General features: G+C 45.0%; 1 protein-coding gene across 1 annotated transcript in view; it reads left to right on the forward strand.

Annotated features, from left to right (window-relative positions):
- LOC116375934 (phospholipid phosphatase 3-like) overlaps positions 1-16,556 on the forward strand; it is a 32,299-nt gene extending 15,743 nt beyond the window's left edge. The window contains exons 2-6 of the mRNA XM_031834880.1: positions 10,412-10,569; positions 10,897-11,183; positions 11,632-11,689; positions 13,267-13,443; positions 14,785-16,556. Of these exons, the coding sequence (XP_031690740.1) occupies positions 10,412-10,569; positions 10,897-11,183; positions 11,632-11,689; positions 13,267-13,443; positions 14,785-14,886 (782 nt within the window). The 3' untranslated portion in view covers positions 14,887-16,556. The remainder of the gene's footprint in view (positions 1-10,411; positions 10,570-10,896; positions 11,184-11,631; positions 11,690-13,266; positions 13,444-14,784) is intronic.
- The last annotated feature ends 265 nt before the right edge of the window (positions 16,557-16,821 follow it).

Consider the following 16,821-nt stretch of genomic DNA (forward strand, 5'->3'; position numbering starts at 1 on the left):
CATTACACATACAGAAGTTTCAAAACAGTAAAGACATTACAAATGTCATATTATATATATATACAGTGTTCTAACAATGTACAAATGGCTAAAGGACACAAGATAAAATAAATAAGCATAAATATGGGTTGTATTTACAATGGTGTTTGTTCTTCACTGGTTGCCCTTTTCTTGTGGCAACAGGTCACAAATCTTGCTGCTGTGATGGCACACTGTGGAATTTCACCCAGTAGATATGGGAGTTTTTCAAAATTGGATTTGTTTTCGAATTCTTTGTGGATCTGTGTAATCTGAGGGAAATATGTCTCTCTAATATGGTCATACATTGGGCAGGAGGTTAGGAAGTGCAGCTCAGTTTCCACCTCATTTTGTGGGCAGTGAGCACATAGCCTGTCTTCTCTTGAGAGCCATGTCTGCCTACGGCGGCCTTTCTCAATAGCAAGGCTATGCTCACTGAGTCTGTACATAGTCAAGGCTTTCCTTAATTTTGGGTCAGTCACAGTGGTCAGGTATTCTGCCGCTGTGTACTCTCTGTGTAGGGCCAAATAGCATTCTAGTTTGCTCTGTTTTTTTGTTAATTCTTTCCAATGTGTTAAGTAGTTATCTTTTTGTTTTCTCATGATTTGATTGGGTCTAATTGTGCTGCTGTCCTGGGGCTCTGTAGTGTGTGTTTGTGTTTGTGAACAGAGCCCCAGGACCAGCTTGCTTAGGGGACTCTTCTCCAGGTTCATCTCTCTGTAGGTGATGGCTTTGTTATGGAAGGTTTGTGAATCACTTCCTTTTAGGTGGTTGTAGAATTTAACAGCTCTTTTCTGGATTTTGATAATTAGTGGGTATCGGCCTAATTCTGCTCTGCATGCATTATTTGGTGTTCTACGTTGTACACGGAGGATATTTTTGCAGAATTCTGCGTGCAGAGTCTCAATTTGGTGTTTGTCCCATTTTGTGAAGTCTTGGTTGGTGAGCGGACCCCAGACCTCACAACCATAAAGGGCAATGGGCTCTATGACTGATTCAAGTATTTTTTGCCAAATCCTAATTGGTATGTTGAAATTTATGTTTCTTTTGATGGCATAGAATGCCCTTCTTGCCTTGTCTCTCAGATCGTTCACAGCTTTGTGGAAGTTACCTGTGGTGCTGATGTTTAGGCCAAGGTATGTATAGTTTTTTGTGTGCTCTAGGGCAACAGTGTCTAGATGGAATTTGTATTTGTGGTCCTGGTGACTGGACCTTTTTTGGAACACCATTATTTTGGTCTTACTGAGATTTACTGTCAGGGCCCAGGTCTGACAGAATCTGTGCATAAGATCTAGGTGCTGCTGTAGGCCCTCCTTGGTTGGTGACAGAAGCACCAGATCATCAGCAAACAGCAGACATTTGACTTCGGATTCTAGCAGGGGGAGGCCGGGTGCTGCAGACTTTTCTAGTGCCCGCGCCAATTCGTTGATATATATGTTGAAGAGGGTGGGGCTTAAGCTGCATCCCTGTCTAACCCCACGACCCTGTGTGAAGAAATGTGTGTGTTTTTTGCCAATTTTAACCGCACACTTGTTGTTTGTGTACATGGATTTTATAATGTCGTATGTTTTACCCCCAACACCACTTTCCATCAGTTTGTATAGCAGACCTTCATGCCAGATTGAGTCGAAGGCTTTTTTGAAATCAACAAAGCATGAGAAGACTTTGCCTTTGTTTTGGTTTGTTTGGTTGTCAATTAGGGTGTGCAGGGTGAATACATGGTCTGTTGTACGGTAATTTGGTAAAAAGCCAATTTGACATTTGCTCAGTACATTGTTTTCATTGAGGAAATGTACGAGTCTGCTGTTAATAATAATGCAGAGGATTTTCCCAAGGTTACTGTTGACACATATTCCACGGTAGTTATTGGGGTCAAATTTGTCTCCACTTTTCTCTCTCTCTCTCTCTCTCTCTCTCTCTCTCTCTCTCTCTCTCTCTCGCTCTCTCTCTCTCGCTCTCTCTCTCTGTCTCTGTCTCTGTCTCTGTCTCTGTCTCTGTCTCTCTCTCTCTCTCTCTCTCTCTCTCTCTCTCGCTCTCTCTCTCTCTCTCAAAAAAAAACTACCTTTTCCTTGACAATTATTATTCTCTTTTGACTGCATTTTCGCCAGTTTATTTGGAATTTTGACATATATTCAAAAATAAATGGGGGGGGGGGGGGTTCTGTACTGTCGAAGTTGTTAACTGTTTTTGTGCTTGCCAGTTAGCTAGCAGTTCTCAGCTGTTAGCAGCAAATGGCTAGAAGATTCTTAATGGCGATTTAAAAAAAGATAGTTGCCATCATTTTTTTGAGTCGTTAACTGAATTATATAATGTAACGAATCAAACATTAAACTGCTTAAAAATGTATGGTAATTCATGGTAACCTTCATGGTAAACAATTAATTTAGACCCACCGTTTCTTTGAGACTGGCATTTATTTGCTGAAATGTGTGCCGCTGCCCGACGGGTGGCTATTTGAGACTGCTTTTAATTGAAGTTTTACGGTACTGTAATCTTTGAGAACTAACAATCACCAAAATGAAAGGAAGACAGTCATGGAGAATAGAAAATTCCCAAAACATTAATTTATCAGTATTGATTTTGCTATTATGTTTAAGCAAAAGAACACAGAATTAGCTATACCTTTAAAACTACAAACAATTCTCTACACTGCCTAGATAGGAGCCTCTAAATAAAATTCAGAAATTCAGCCTCATCGATGGGTTGGTCACGCCCATTGGCCTGAAACAACCCCCGGCTGGGTGAGGCAGGGTGGGGAGTGGGAGCAGTGGCTATCTCCTCTGTAGGTAAAGATCCACTGTAGGGGTCAGAGGTCAGCTTGGGGTATCCCATACCCAAATTGCTACAAATTCTCCCTATTCTCCCTTTGGTGAAGTGAGTTTTTCCATATAATCGGTGTTAAGAATGAAGGGTAAAGCCTTGTGTGTCGGTTTGCCGTCTCTGGTTCCCCCTCAACCCTCCATTCCCTGTCTGTCAAAACAAATGAGTCCTCCTTCTACCCCCTGCTCCTCCATGTTGGCTTTCAGACAGCCCCCCTCCTGGTGCCTTCCCAGCATGGCCCCCTATCTACCCCATCATCCTATCCTCCTGACACATCTTACCTGCCGGATCCTCCTTTATCCACCTCAGCCCCAACCCTCTTCTGTCTGGCTGTCTGAAGCTCTTCCAACCACAGACAAACCACGAAACCAAACAGTCTGACAGCACAGTCCTCACTGCACATATCATATACCACAGACAAGCAGACAGAGCACTCCCCCCACCCTTACTGTCACACTGCAGACAGACAGCCGCCTCTCCAGCCACCCAGCCTGAACCACACACACCCTTACCTTCACGCTACTCCACAGACCACCAAACCCCTTTACATACATACCACCGAGACCGCCAGGCAGGCAGGCCCCTTTATGTTCCCCTACTCTCTGTCAGCCATCCCTCGCCACACATACCCTTAGCTCCAGAGCATGGCTGCAATGCTGCAGGAACAAGTCAGTGGAGTGGGGTTAGAACAGAGAGGCTAGGGGGAAGCGTGTCTGGACCTGACGACAGCTACAGTAACAGTTACACAGCCTGGAAACTAGAGACAGCACTACCGATAGTGGGTGGGAGGGAGGGGGGTTCAGAGGCTTGGAAATTGGAAGTAGGCTTTCATCTCTTCCTCCTGATTAGTTTTTTGAGTTAGCTCTGTTGTTTCGTGGGACAGATAGACCGTGTATCGAGTGATAATGTTAGTGATTATGTGTGCAGTAAATAACATTCTGGTTGTGTGTATGTGAGTCCAGCTGCAGCAGATGCTGCTGATATCAGATAGCCAGTGAGATGCCGTTGGGCTGTTTTTGTTTCCCAGGCTTTGTCCCTTGATGATCAGTCTTTTTGTGTAGGCATCATGGCAGACAAAACAGTAAACAGTGCACCCAGTTAGAACAATCCAGACAATTTAGGAGAGGGGACAGCAACACCCCCCCCCCCCTCTCCATCCTGTACCACCTGGATCAGCCCAACAAGTAAAAGCTGGGAGAAAGGACACCGTAGTGCTCATCCACACACATATTCGAGGAGGGCGTACACACACACACACACACACACACACACAGTCACTCTAATCAGGAGGATGGTGGTTTACTAGTCATAATCACAGCCCAGGTGCCAATGACTTCATCTCCTGTCTGAGGCTTACCAGGCTCACCCCTGTATAGTGGGTGTGTGTCCGTGTGTGTGTCCGTGTGTGTGTTGCACACCCAACTACTATTTTATACAAAGACTCTTTGTCCTTAAATGTCAGGTGAAACACAAAAGACGACTGGTCCTACTCTGCGACTCTCACTGACTCAACACAGATAGACATACACACTATGTTGTGGCCAGGACACATTGTCTAAGAACAGTCTTCGGGGAATAGAAGTCCAGCTCTGTATAGTAGACACATCTACCAGTTACAATGGTATTATTAGGGATTACAGCAGGGTTTACTAAAGTTAGAGTAACAGCACCTCTATGTAATGATTCACTACACCAGTTACAATGCTATTATTAGGGATTACAGCAGGGTTTACTAAAGTTAGAGTAACAGCACCTCTATGTAATGATTCACTACACCAGTTACAATGCTATTATTAGGGATTACAGCAGGGTTTACTAAAGTTAGAGTAACAGCACCTCTATGTAATGATTCACTACACCAGTTACAATGCTATTATTAGGGATTACAGCAGGGTTTACTAAAGTTAGAGTAACAGCACCTCTATGTAATGATTCACTACACCAGTTACAATGCTATTATTAGGGATTACAGCAGGGTTTACTAAAGTTAGAGTAACAGCACCTCTATGTAATGATTCACTACACCAGTTACAATGCTATTATTAGGGATTACAGCAGGGTTTACTAAAGTTAGAGTAACAGCACCTCTATGTAATGATTCACTACACCAGTTACAATGCTATTATTAGGGATTACAGCAGGGTTTACTAAAGTTAGAGTAACAGCACCTCTCTATGTGATGATTCACTACACCAGTTACAATGCTATTATTAGGGATTACAGCAGGGTTTACTAAAGTTAGAGTAACAGCACCTCTATGTAATGATTCACTACACCAGTTACAATGCTATTATTAGGGATTACAGCAGGGTTTACTAAAGTTAGAGTAACAGCACCTCTATGTAATGATTCACTACACCAGTTACAATGCTATTATTAGGGATTACAGCAGGGTTTACTAAAGTTAGAGTAACAGCACCTCTATGTAATGATTCACTACACCAGTTACAATGCTATTATTAGGGATTACAGCAGGGTTTACTAAAGTTAGAGTAACAGCACCTCTCTATGTGATGATTCACTACATCAGTAGCAGTAGATTGACTTCTGGATAAACAAGCAGCTTAGACCTGAGGTTGAGGACCAGAGGCCCTGGCACTGGCCCTAGAGGCCTGCCTGGCTGAAGAGAGACGGACCACCCCTGGAGGGTAGTAGGGGAGCGTTCTCCTCCCCTCCCCAGTGACTGTCCCCTCCCCTGCCCAGGACAGTGTGTGTTCACCCCTCAAAGAGATCCAGTGGTCACTGGTCACTCAGCACCCATGGTATACTATATAGTGACTGTCACCTAAAATGTTGGTTGATGCCCTGTTGAGTAGTAGGCTATGTTACAGTCTAGTATTGATATTCATGTGTTAATAATATACTAGTACTGTTTGGTGAAGCTGTTAGTTTGGGTCTGTCTGTGTGTTTGTTCAGTGCCTGTCTATGGGTTGTTTAGTTTGCTGTGGTTTCTTTGGCTCCAGGGTGGTTTATTTGGTTAGCTATGGTTGGTTGAGGTTTTTGTGGGTAGTTGGGGTTTTTATGTGGCTTGTTTGGTTGCGTGTTAGTCCATGTGGTGTTTTGTGGGTTGTTTGTGTGTGCAAGTGGGGTTTGTGTGTGTGTGTTCTGGGGGTATTCTGCTGGACGAGGCGAGGTCTTGTTTACAGAGCAGGTCCCAACAGAGCCCAGTTCTCTGACCCTCACATTCCAGAACCACCGCTAATCGTCTCCGTCTGTGAAACACTTCACCACATCTCTCAATTCTCAATCTCTCTCTCCCTCTCTAGAGCCCCCCAACCCCTTATCCATCCCCCTCTCTCCCTCTCTCTCTCTCACCCCCAACCCCTTATCCATCCCCCTCTCTCTCCCTCTCTCTCTCTCGCCCCCCAACCCCTTATCCATCCCCCTCTCTCTCCCTTTCTCTGTTTGTCAATTTTCCGTACCCCCTCTAACCATGTTTTCCAGTCTTTTGAGTTTGACACTGTTTTATTGACTGGTACACATTATGAGTAATATGCCCTCAAAGCATCTGCATAAATAACACACATAATAACTAACACGTAACGTCTGCCCCCTCCTCCACCCTCCTGCTCTCTGCTCTCTCTCTCTCTGTCTTTATTCTCTTTCTCCATGGCTGTTCTGTTTTTTCTCTGTGTTGTTGTTCTCTTCTCACAGTGAGCTCATTCTGGGCTGTGGTCATAGAAGTGTAAATTAGAACCAGAAGAGTTTCTTAAGAGTGAGGCACATATCCCCTCTCCTCCCATCCCCTCGCCCTCTCTCTCTTCCTGTTTCTCCTCCCTCTATCGGTCTCTCCCTTTGACTATTTGAAAGCATTCCAACTCCGTCCAACAGCACATTTGGCCCGTGTGTGTGTGGGTCTATGTTAGTGTTTCTCTCTCTCCCTCACTCCCTCTCTCGCTGCTCCACTCTGCTCTGCTGCTGTGTCCTTTGAGGCTGCTCTTGGCCAGGTGCAGCGGTTTGCTCACAGCTGCCTGACAGATGAGGTGAGGGGCTCTGGAGTGTCTTTTGCATCTTCTTGTGAAAGCGTTTAGAGACGGTGTAAATCCCAGTGTAAAGACTGGAACTTTACTGGGACTGGCTGAGACCTCTCAGACCTCTGAGGTTGTATAGGCTAGGTGCAGGCTCGGTTGACAGTGTGTGTTCTGCTGCAGAACATATCACATATGTGTTCTGTGTGTTCTCCATGGTTTCACAGTGATGTGTGTTTGGGAAGTTTGCATAAGATGTGTTTTGTGGATTGAGGTTGGTATGTGGCAAACTGCCGGCCTCTTTTTTGTGTGGACTGTGTTGTCTGAGAGTAGCATTTTGAGGAGCTTTGTAAGAGAGGGTTAGTTGGTCCCGGCCATGTGAGCCCAGGCTGTCAAATCAAGTCAAATGTTATTGGTCATACACGTGTTTAGCAGATGTTATTGCGGGTGTAGCGAAATGCTTGTGTTTCTATCTCCGACAGTGCAGTAATATCTAACAAGTAATATCTAACGATTTCAGTACACACACATCTATGTAAAGGAATGGAATTAAGAATATATAAATATATGGACGGGCAATGTCAGAGCGGCATAGACTAAGATACAGTACAATAGAATGCAGTATATATATATATATATGAGATGAGTAATGGAACATGTATAAACATTATTAAAGTGACTAGTGTTCCATTTATTAAAGTGGCCGGTGATTTCATATATCTATATAGGTAGCAGCTCTAATGTGCTGCTTATCGACTTTAACACACAAATGTGGAAATGACAACACACACATATTTACAGAGCGGTCAATACATCATTGACAGGGTCGCGGTCATAGTTTGCCTACTGAGCGGTTGATGGCTCCCATTACTGTGAGAAACACACTAGAGGATCCAGCACTAACGCCTCAACCAGCCAGCCCCACACTTTTATTATGGCAGGAATGGAGACGCTGTCCATTAGCAGACTGACAAACCACAATAACATTGATTATAACCGTAACTCTGGCCCAGATACAGAGAGAGAGAGAGAGAATTGTGGTAAAGAAGTAGCCTACTGTGGTGGATGGCCCAAGCGTAGACACCACCATGTCATGTGTTTTCAGAGTAAAGCTATAAAACCTATACATGGTTTCAGCCCCTGACCTTGTCAGTGTGTGCTTGAGTCAAGAGAACCACATCTCTCTTCTGGGCCGTTCCATATGATTTCAATCCCTTTCTGACTGCACCTCTTTTGGTTTGCCCATGTTGGAAGTGGTCAGAAAGGGACTTTTTTGAACCTGAATGCCAAAACATTCAGGAGTTGGAGGTTCTCAAAGTTGACCCATTTTTCATACCCCACACTACCATGAGAAAAATGGTAAAAATCCCTTTCAGTACCTAAGTAAGGCCTCCTGATGCATTTACCTTCATCTCTGTCTTTGTACTGAGTCATGGTACTGGGTCCTTACCAACTCCAGACAGCCACTCTCTCTCACTTCTCTGGGAGAGATCTGGCTTTTCTACGGTGGTCTGGAGTTAGGCCCTTGTGTGATGTCAGAGGCTCTGTAGAGGGCTGCAGCTTGGAGTCGCACGCCATGGTTTGTTTATGTGTGTGTGTGTGTGTGCGTGTGTGCGTGTGTGGTCTAAATGCGTCTGAAATGAGGAGCATGTGATTCTGGCAGGAGAAGTAGATCAGGCAAAGATCAGGGTCAGGTGAGATGTTTGCACTATCTCTCTTCTCTCGCTCTCTCCCCTCCGTCTAGCTCTTCTCTCGTTCTCCCCTCGTCTATCTCTTCTCTCTCTGCTGTCGTCAGAGCCTCTGCTATCTGCCTGCAACGTGTTTCCCCCTCCCTCCCTCCCCCCTCTCCCTCCCCCCTCCCGTGCCTTCTCTTAACCAGAGGATATGTCTGTTTGGTCTTTATCTCTGACAAACTTCCAGTATTAGCAAAGGTCTTCTGACAATCTTCCATACTTCCAGTATTAACAAAGGTCACAAGCAGACATTTGCTGTATACTACAGTAACTGTACCCTGCTTATAAGCCAATGACGCTACACTACTCATTTTCATTCCTAAATTGTATTGGTCCTTAGGTACATTGATGTGTGTATAGGTTCTTAACTGTATGTCTTGGGGTGAAAGGGTGGCTGTATGGATCTGTTTTGGTAGTATTTATGATTGACTGACTGGTACTGTGAGTGAGATATATCTGTAGAGTATTCATGGTTATATAGTGCAGGTAGACTGAAACCTGTTGAACTCTGGTAGACTCACAGAAAGTCACACTGAAGGTCAGTGAGCCATGTCCTTCTCCCGTCGGTTACTGTTGATCTACAGTCTCTAATGGCCTGTGTTGTCCTCTCCTCCTGTCACGTAGTCTCTCTGAGATTTCCTGGCAGCAGCAGTGTTTGCCTGGGCCCGCTCCAGTTCCAGGCTCTATGATGAGGGAGAGGTTAATCATTAGTCCCATGCTCTCCCTGTTCCATGGGGGAGAGGGCTATGGGGGCATGGGATAGGGGACTACATGATGGGCTAGAGGGGCTGTGGGGAGCAGAGAGAGGAACTAGAAGGGTAGTTTGGAAGTTCAGAGTGAGTGGAGTGGTGTAGATTTAATTTCAGATATAGCCTTGGATTTGATTTCATCCTCCCTGCTGTGTGACTGGTGCCAGTATCATAACGAGGTTGCACAATCTTTACCCAATGAACTTTCACCAGCAGCAGGGCAGGTTGCAGCGAGGTTTGTTTGCTTAAGAAAGACAGACCTTGACCACCCTTTACGCCTTCCTTACACACACACTTTTAATTGGTTAGCCAACCAGGAAATAAAAATAAGAAGGTAATGTGTTACTACATTGATTTAATAAATATTAAATATATAAATACAGTGGTAGTTAATGTTTAATGTTGTATGCTCCTTGTGCGTCTCTGTGCCACACTACACTATTTCTATTCCCTTATTATTGGACACAAAAGACTACTCTATTCCCTTTCTATTGGAGGTCTCTGCAGTCACGTTATAGTCTATACTGTAGCCTGGCTATTACTTTACTGTAAAACCCTTTGGCTTTCACCACTTTGTCATTTTCTGTGTAATAGACTCTCTCTGTCTCCTCTCCTCCTGAATAATCCTTCATTCTGCACTGTCATCTCTGTCTCTCTCTCGTCTCCCCCTCCTCCAGCCTCTCTGGTGGAGCTCCAGTATGTAAGGAATGCCAGATACTTTGGGAGATCTTGAATCCAGTCAGTGGATGACTGACAGGCCTAAGACCCACCCCCTCCTCAGATTGCACCCAGGCCTATATCCTGTCTCCTAAACCCTTCTCATATAAAACAGGATCAAGGATCAATGACACCTCTTTGTCTTGGCTCGCTGTGCGATGCGTCACTCTTACTCTTTTCTCACACACACACACACACACACACACACACACACACACACACACACACACACACACACACACACACACACACACACACACACACACACACACACACACACACACACACACACACACACACACACACACACACACACACACACACACCTCATATTTTCTTCCTATTCTGTCTCTTCATCTCCCTCATAACTGTGTCTAAACCCCCCCTTCTCTCTCTGTCTCTCTAGCCTCCATCCCGTTCTTTGCGTGTGAGTTGAAGGCGGTGACTCCGTACCGGAGGGGTTTCTTCTGTGGGGACCAGAGCATCACCTACCCCTACCTGGAGAGAGAGGCCATCCCTGACGCACTGCTCATCGCTGGGGGCATCGTCATCACTGGCCTCACGGTGAGACACACAACACACCACTTACACACTGTAGGATCTTACTGAGTATATATACATGACATACTATCACCACTTACACACTGTAGGATCTTACTGAGTATATACACATGACATACTATCTTACACACTCACTGTAAGCAGACAAGAGGTTCACCTGGAAGTAGATGTATTTATGAGCCATTCAATATTTAGCCTTTATTTAGTCAGGTCATTGAATAAACCTTCTCTTTTACAATACGCTGTTAAAGTGTAGCGTCGTTTTTCTACCAGTATCTAGCGCAGCTTTTTTACGAAGAGGACTGATTCTAACTCTTGTTCCCTGGCCAGATTGCGCTGGGCGAGTGTTACCGGGTTCGATTCCGTGAGGTGCAATCGCGGGCCTTCGTGCGCAACCTCTACGTGTCCTGCCTCTATAAGGAGCTGGGAAGCTTCCTGTTCGGCTGCTGCGTGGGCCAATCATTGACCAACATGGCCAAGCTGAGTGTGGGGCGCCTGCGACCTAACTTCCTGTCGGTGTGCAACGTGACATACGCCTCGCTCAACTGCGTCCCCGGCTCCTATGTGGCCCAGGTCACCTGCAGGCAGCCCAAAAACAAGATGGAGGAGGAGGCCAGGTCAGTACCGAGAGAGACACCTTCCCTATTCACACTATAGGGCCAGGCCTGGCCAAACTGAGCTGGCCTGGTTACACACACACCATAGTTGCTGGAACCGTGCAGGAAAGGACAAGGTGAAAATAAATATCAGAACTAGCACTGTGCAGTTGTGGTTGGTCCTGTAATGTGAATCAAGCTTCAGTGTATCAGTTGGGCTCAATTCGAGCTCAATTCCTGTCAGTTGGATTGGATATGAGATTTTTCCATTTTTATGCAATCCTGAAAAGTCATTCACTGACTGGAATTGAGATGGAATAGACCCAAACGCTGCTAGTCTAGTCAAAGTGAAAGTCTGTCTTTGTGAGAAACTATTGTTATGTTTATTACCATAGATTGAGATGGAGCAATATTGATACTAGATAACTGGGTTAATGAATGACATCCCTGTCATCCCTTTATCTTTCAGGAAGTCCTTTTTCTCTGGCCATTCCTCCTTTGCCATGTACACCATGCTCTACCTGGCGGTAAGTGTCACTGGCAATCGGAGAGACACACACACACACACACACACACACACACACACACACACACACACACACACACACACACACACACACACTTGCACGTGCCTGTGGCGACAAAGAACAGCACACCTGCCAAGTAACGTTTATTCACTTGAAGTCACCTGCTTTAGCTGGGATTACTACAGATTAGTTGAAGGAAGGAAAGAATCATCTTTGACAGTTTTAACTTTCACTGTAATTATGAAAGAAGATATTGGACACTTTGTCCCTGTAGAGATGGAGTGCACACTCACTCACACACATACTCACAAACACTCAGACATTCAAACACACTCACATACACACACTGTACATGCAAACTCTGAGAAAGGCAACTTTTCAAAAGCCATCCTGCCTGAAATGATAAGGGAGAGGGAGGAAGTTTTCCACAGGGAACATGAATAGAGGGAGAGATGTAGAGCAGACAGAGCACTCCTTGTTTGGGGGGGGGGGGGCTGCTGAGAGATCCACAGGCTTCTTTCAACAAGAGAACCCCACTCCCCTCCTCTCTCTCTCTACTGGACCATTGGTGAGGAACACATTGTGGGGTGAGAAATGACAGAGGAAGACAAAAGGCCATCATGGCTCAAGCATTTGTTCCCATAATGTCTTCATTCACATTATAAATGGAATTCCTCCACTTCATTAAGTCTCCAATGGCCCGGAATATGACTGGAATAATCGCAAAACTATTTACGGGAAATATATATGAAACTCATTCAATTTCAATCTGATAAAAGGAGAGGATTCACCATTCAAAAACATTGTTAATAGATCACTCAGGTCCTCCCCTCCCCTCCTCACCCCCACTTATCAGAAAGGGACAGAGAGAAAGAGAGTTAGGCATTGAGAGCAGTTGAGTGTCCTGAGAAAAACAAGGGGCCTCATTCTTCATTCTGTTTCCTCTTCTCCCTCTCTTCTCTATCTTCCCTCCATCCCGTCTGTGGCTTCCTGGCGTATAGCTAGTACTACTACTGCAGACTGACTGTGTCCTTTAGAATCCATGGGACCTGCAGCGACATGCAACCAGGGCCCTGGGCCAACTGCTGGGGTTGGAGGGCAAGAAGACTGACACCTGCTTCCAGCTCCCCTCCCCTCCGGAGGAATAAGTTCCACATGTTCCAGTGACAGGCCCAGGCCTGGCAGCAGTCACCTCAGAAACAGCACCATGTATCTCTACAGTTAACCCCTGACCCCTCAGTCAGTCTCTGTCTGGTCCCTGACTGACAGACACTCCTCCTCTATTGTAGTAATGATGGGACTTGGAGGGCAAGATGAGATGGAGGAGAGGTTTATTAGGGTGCTGCGCCCAGTGTGGATGGACTAATGCCAGGTCCTCTTCCTCACCCTCTAGACGTGTGTGTGTTAACTGTGTTTAATGTACCATGTGACCAGATCACTGTGGAAAGAACCAACTACGCTGCAGTTTATGCACACACACAGACGCATGCAAAAATGCATGAGAGGGCCTGCACACACACACACACACTTCTCATATTTGAAGGCTCTGATCATGTGACGCTGCTCTCCTTCTCCAGTTCTACCTGCAGGCGCGGTTGTCATGGCGAGGGGCTCGTCTGCTGCGCCCGCTGCTACAGTTCCTGCTGGTGATGATAGCCGTGTACACCGGGCTGAGCCGCATCTCTGACTACCGCCACCACCCCACCGACGTGATCACCGGCTTCATCCAGGGAGGCCTCACCGCCTACTGGGTGGTAAGTGTCTGTCTCTCCCCTCCCTCTGGCTCTATGGAGCTGTGGGATTGGGAACAAATGTGTTGATGTATGATCTCCTATGTCAGTCAGGCTTACAGGATTAAATAATGTCAACCAAGCCTGCCTAAACAATAACAGGGCATCATGTCCTATCCATCTGCCTGTACAATCTGTATTTATCTATCTGCCTATACAATCTGTATTTGTCTCATTCAGTCCCTATATGGTGGGATCTCATCTGGGTCAGGCTGAGCAGTATAACCAGTCTCTCTGGCGGTTGGGATATCTGTCTTATGTTTGACAGATTCTCTTGGTTGCCTTTGTGTGTTTGACAGACAGTGTTCCATCTCTATGTATCTGTGTTTGACGGACAGTGTTCCATCTCTATGTATCTGTGTTTGACGGACAGTGTTCCATCTCTATGTATCTGTGTTTGACGGACAGTGTTCCATCTCTATGTATCTGTGTTTGACGGACAGTGTTCCATCTCTATGTATCTGTGTTTGACGGACAGTGTTCCATCTCTATGTATCTGTGTTTGACGGACAGTGTTCCATCTCTATGTATCTGTGTTTGACGGACAGTGTTCCATCTCTATGTATCTGTGTTTGACGGACAGTGTTCCATCTCTATGTATCTGTGTTTGACGGACAGTGTTCCATCTCTATGTATCTGTGTTTGACGGACAGTGTTCCATCTCTATGTATCTGTGTTTGACGGACAGTGTTCCATCTCTATGTATCTGTGTTTGACGGACAGTGTTCCATCTCTATGTATCTGTGTTTGACGGACAGTGTTCCATCTCTATGTATCTGTGTTTGACGGACAGTGTTCCATCTCTATGTATCTGTGTTTGACGGACAGTGTTCCATCTCTATGTATCTGTGTTTGACGGACAGTGTTCCATCTCTATGTATCTGTGTTTGACGGACAGTGTTCCATCTCTATGTTTCTGTGCTTGACGGACAGTGTTCCATCTCTATGTATCTGTGTTTGACGGACAGTGTTCCATCTCTATGTATCTGTGTTTGACGGACAGTGTTCCATCTCTATGTATCTGTGTTTGACGGACAGTGTTCCATCTCTATGTATCTGTGTTTGACGGACAGTGTTCCATCTCTATGTATCTGTGTTTGACGGACAGTGTTCCATCTCTATGTATCTGTGTTTGACGGACTGTGTTCCATCTCTATGTATCTGTGTTTGACGGACTGTGTTCCATCTCTATGTATCTGTGTTTGACGGACAGTGTTCCATCTCTATGTATCTGTGTTTGACGGACTGTGTTCCATCTCTATGTATCTGTGTTTGACAGACACTGTTTTATCTGTGTCTCTCCAGGCCTTCTATATTTCCTCCATGTTTAAGAACAACCGTCCAGACCTGTCTCCCACCAGCATGTCTCTGGAGAGCCCCCTGTCCAGCCAACAGACCGTCTGCTAGCACCATCTGCCCAACACACCCCTCCTCACCTACCTGGACGGATGGGAGAAAAGACAGAAAGAGAGAGAGAGGGAGAGACAGTCAGATAGCAGAGGTGAGCAGCACATGGAGGGACAGGGAGGGAGACAAGGTGTGTGAAAAGGAAGGGGGATGAGATAAGAGGTAGAGCAGGTAAAGAGCATTCTAGCAAGTACACACATGTTCTGATGAATACGTCAAGACACGCACGCACACGTAGTGCCATCTCTCTCTCTCTCACTAACACACACTACCATCTAACACACACACCAAATCACTGTAGAGTACAACCCGTCCACATGGAGATACGCATAGTAATTTTACAGATATTTTGTATATGAAAAACGACAAATGTTTCTATTTTTCAAATGAGAGTCGTAGATGAAGCTGCTAATGATAATGATTTTTTTCCTGTTCTAAGTAGAATATGTTTTATATGTGATGGTGGTTAGTGGGCAGTGCATTAGGTTAGCTCTCACAAACACACGGTCAGTCAGTGTCTCTAAATGATCTTCATTGGTCATCACTTCGTTGGTTATCCTCTGACCAGCCTAGATGATGACATCATCAGCTGGACTCCACTTCTTCAGCTTGACGTCCCCTGACTCTAATTCTGTGGATGTCTCATTGACGTCCCCTGACCCCTGACTCTAATTCTGTGGATGTCTCATTGACGCCCCCTGACCCCTGACTCTAATTCTGTGGATGTCTCATTGTGTGAAACGAGACAGTCAGAACTGAACTGTTATTTCAGACCTCTACATGGAACAACAGCGCTGCATGGAGTGACAAACCCTGGCAACCAATAAGGAAGGAGCACTGGCCTCGTATGCCCTCTTTACCAGTACCCTCTCATCCTTCACCCTCTAACTACACAGCAACTAATAGAGGATGGACAAAGACAAAAGAGAACACTTTGTATTAAACCAAGTATCTTAACTTCAGTTACCCAGGAGTGATAGGGTGGAAATCTGCTTTGCCCAGGTTACGTCCCCTCCCCTTCACTCCCACACTTTTCCATGTCTGTACTCTGTACTAACCACTTATTACTCTGTCTCAGAGGCGGAGCTATGACTGAACCCTGTAACCTTTGACCTATTACCCTGACCTCTGAGCTGCACCTTGAGTTATGCCACTCTCACAGGGGAGCCAAAATGGCTGCCTCGTGTTGCCTATGGCAGAGGTCCCCTGTATATTCCTATTAATAGCACTTGAACTACATAATGGAACCTACTCTGATAGTATAATTGATATTATATATATTTTATCAAGTTTGAATAATCAGTGTTTTATTTCTCTTAATATGTCACTCTCATACAATATATGTTTTAGTTTTTTTCCAAATGATAATTATTCAAATGGAATGTAAATAGATATGTCTTTTTTATAAACCACACAGAATTTCAAAAGTATTATTAGTGCCATTTTTGGACAGTTTTTTTCACGTTTATGTGTTATGTGTCTGTGTTGTTGATCAGGTACACAGAGTTGTTGTTATTGTCATAACGACTAGACTGAGCCAGAGCTATTATCAGAAAGCTATTTCTTGTTTTGTGTTTTTTGTCTTCTCTGTGAATGCCAGAATGGCTGAAAATAACCACTGTACTCAAAAAACCAAACCAATAAAATGAATGTTGAATCTTTTGACCTCCTATTGTCCACTGATATTTCTTAATGTCTAACACACTTTTTTTCTTTCTGCACAGAAACAATGTTTGTCGTCTGACTGTTTATATGCTCAACAGAGTAAAGAATCAGTTGGTCGTCACACACACATGACCAGTAAGTAAGTTCAAGCTTAGTTCAGGAGAAGTTAGAGGGGAAACCGAGAGCAACAAAATATATTGAATTCTAAAGTCACAAGTGACTTCACCTCTAGTTTCTGACCCACCTACTTTCTCCCTCCACCACCCTGCT

This window comes from Oncorhynchus kisutch, linkage group LG10 (genome assembly GCF_002021735.2).
Source record: "Oncorhynchus kisutch isolate 150728-3 linkage group LG10, Okis_V2, whole genome shotgun sequence".
NCBI lineage: Eukaryota > Metazoa > Chordata > Actinopteri > Salmoniformes > Salmonidae > Oncorhynchus > Oncorhynchus kisutch.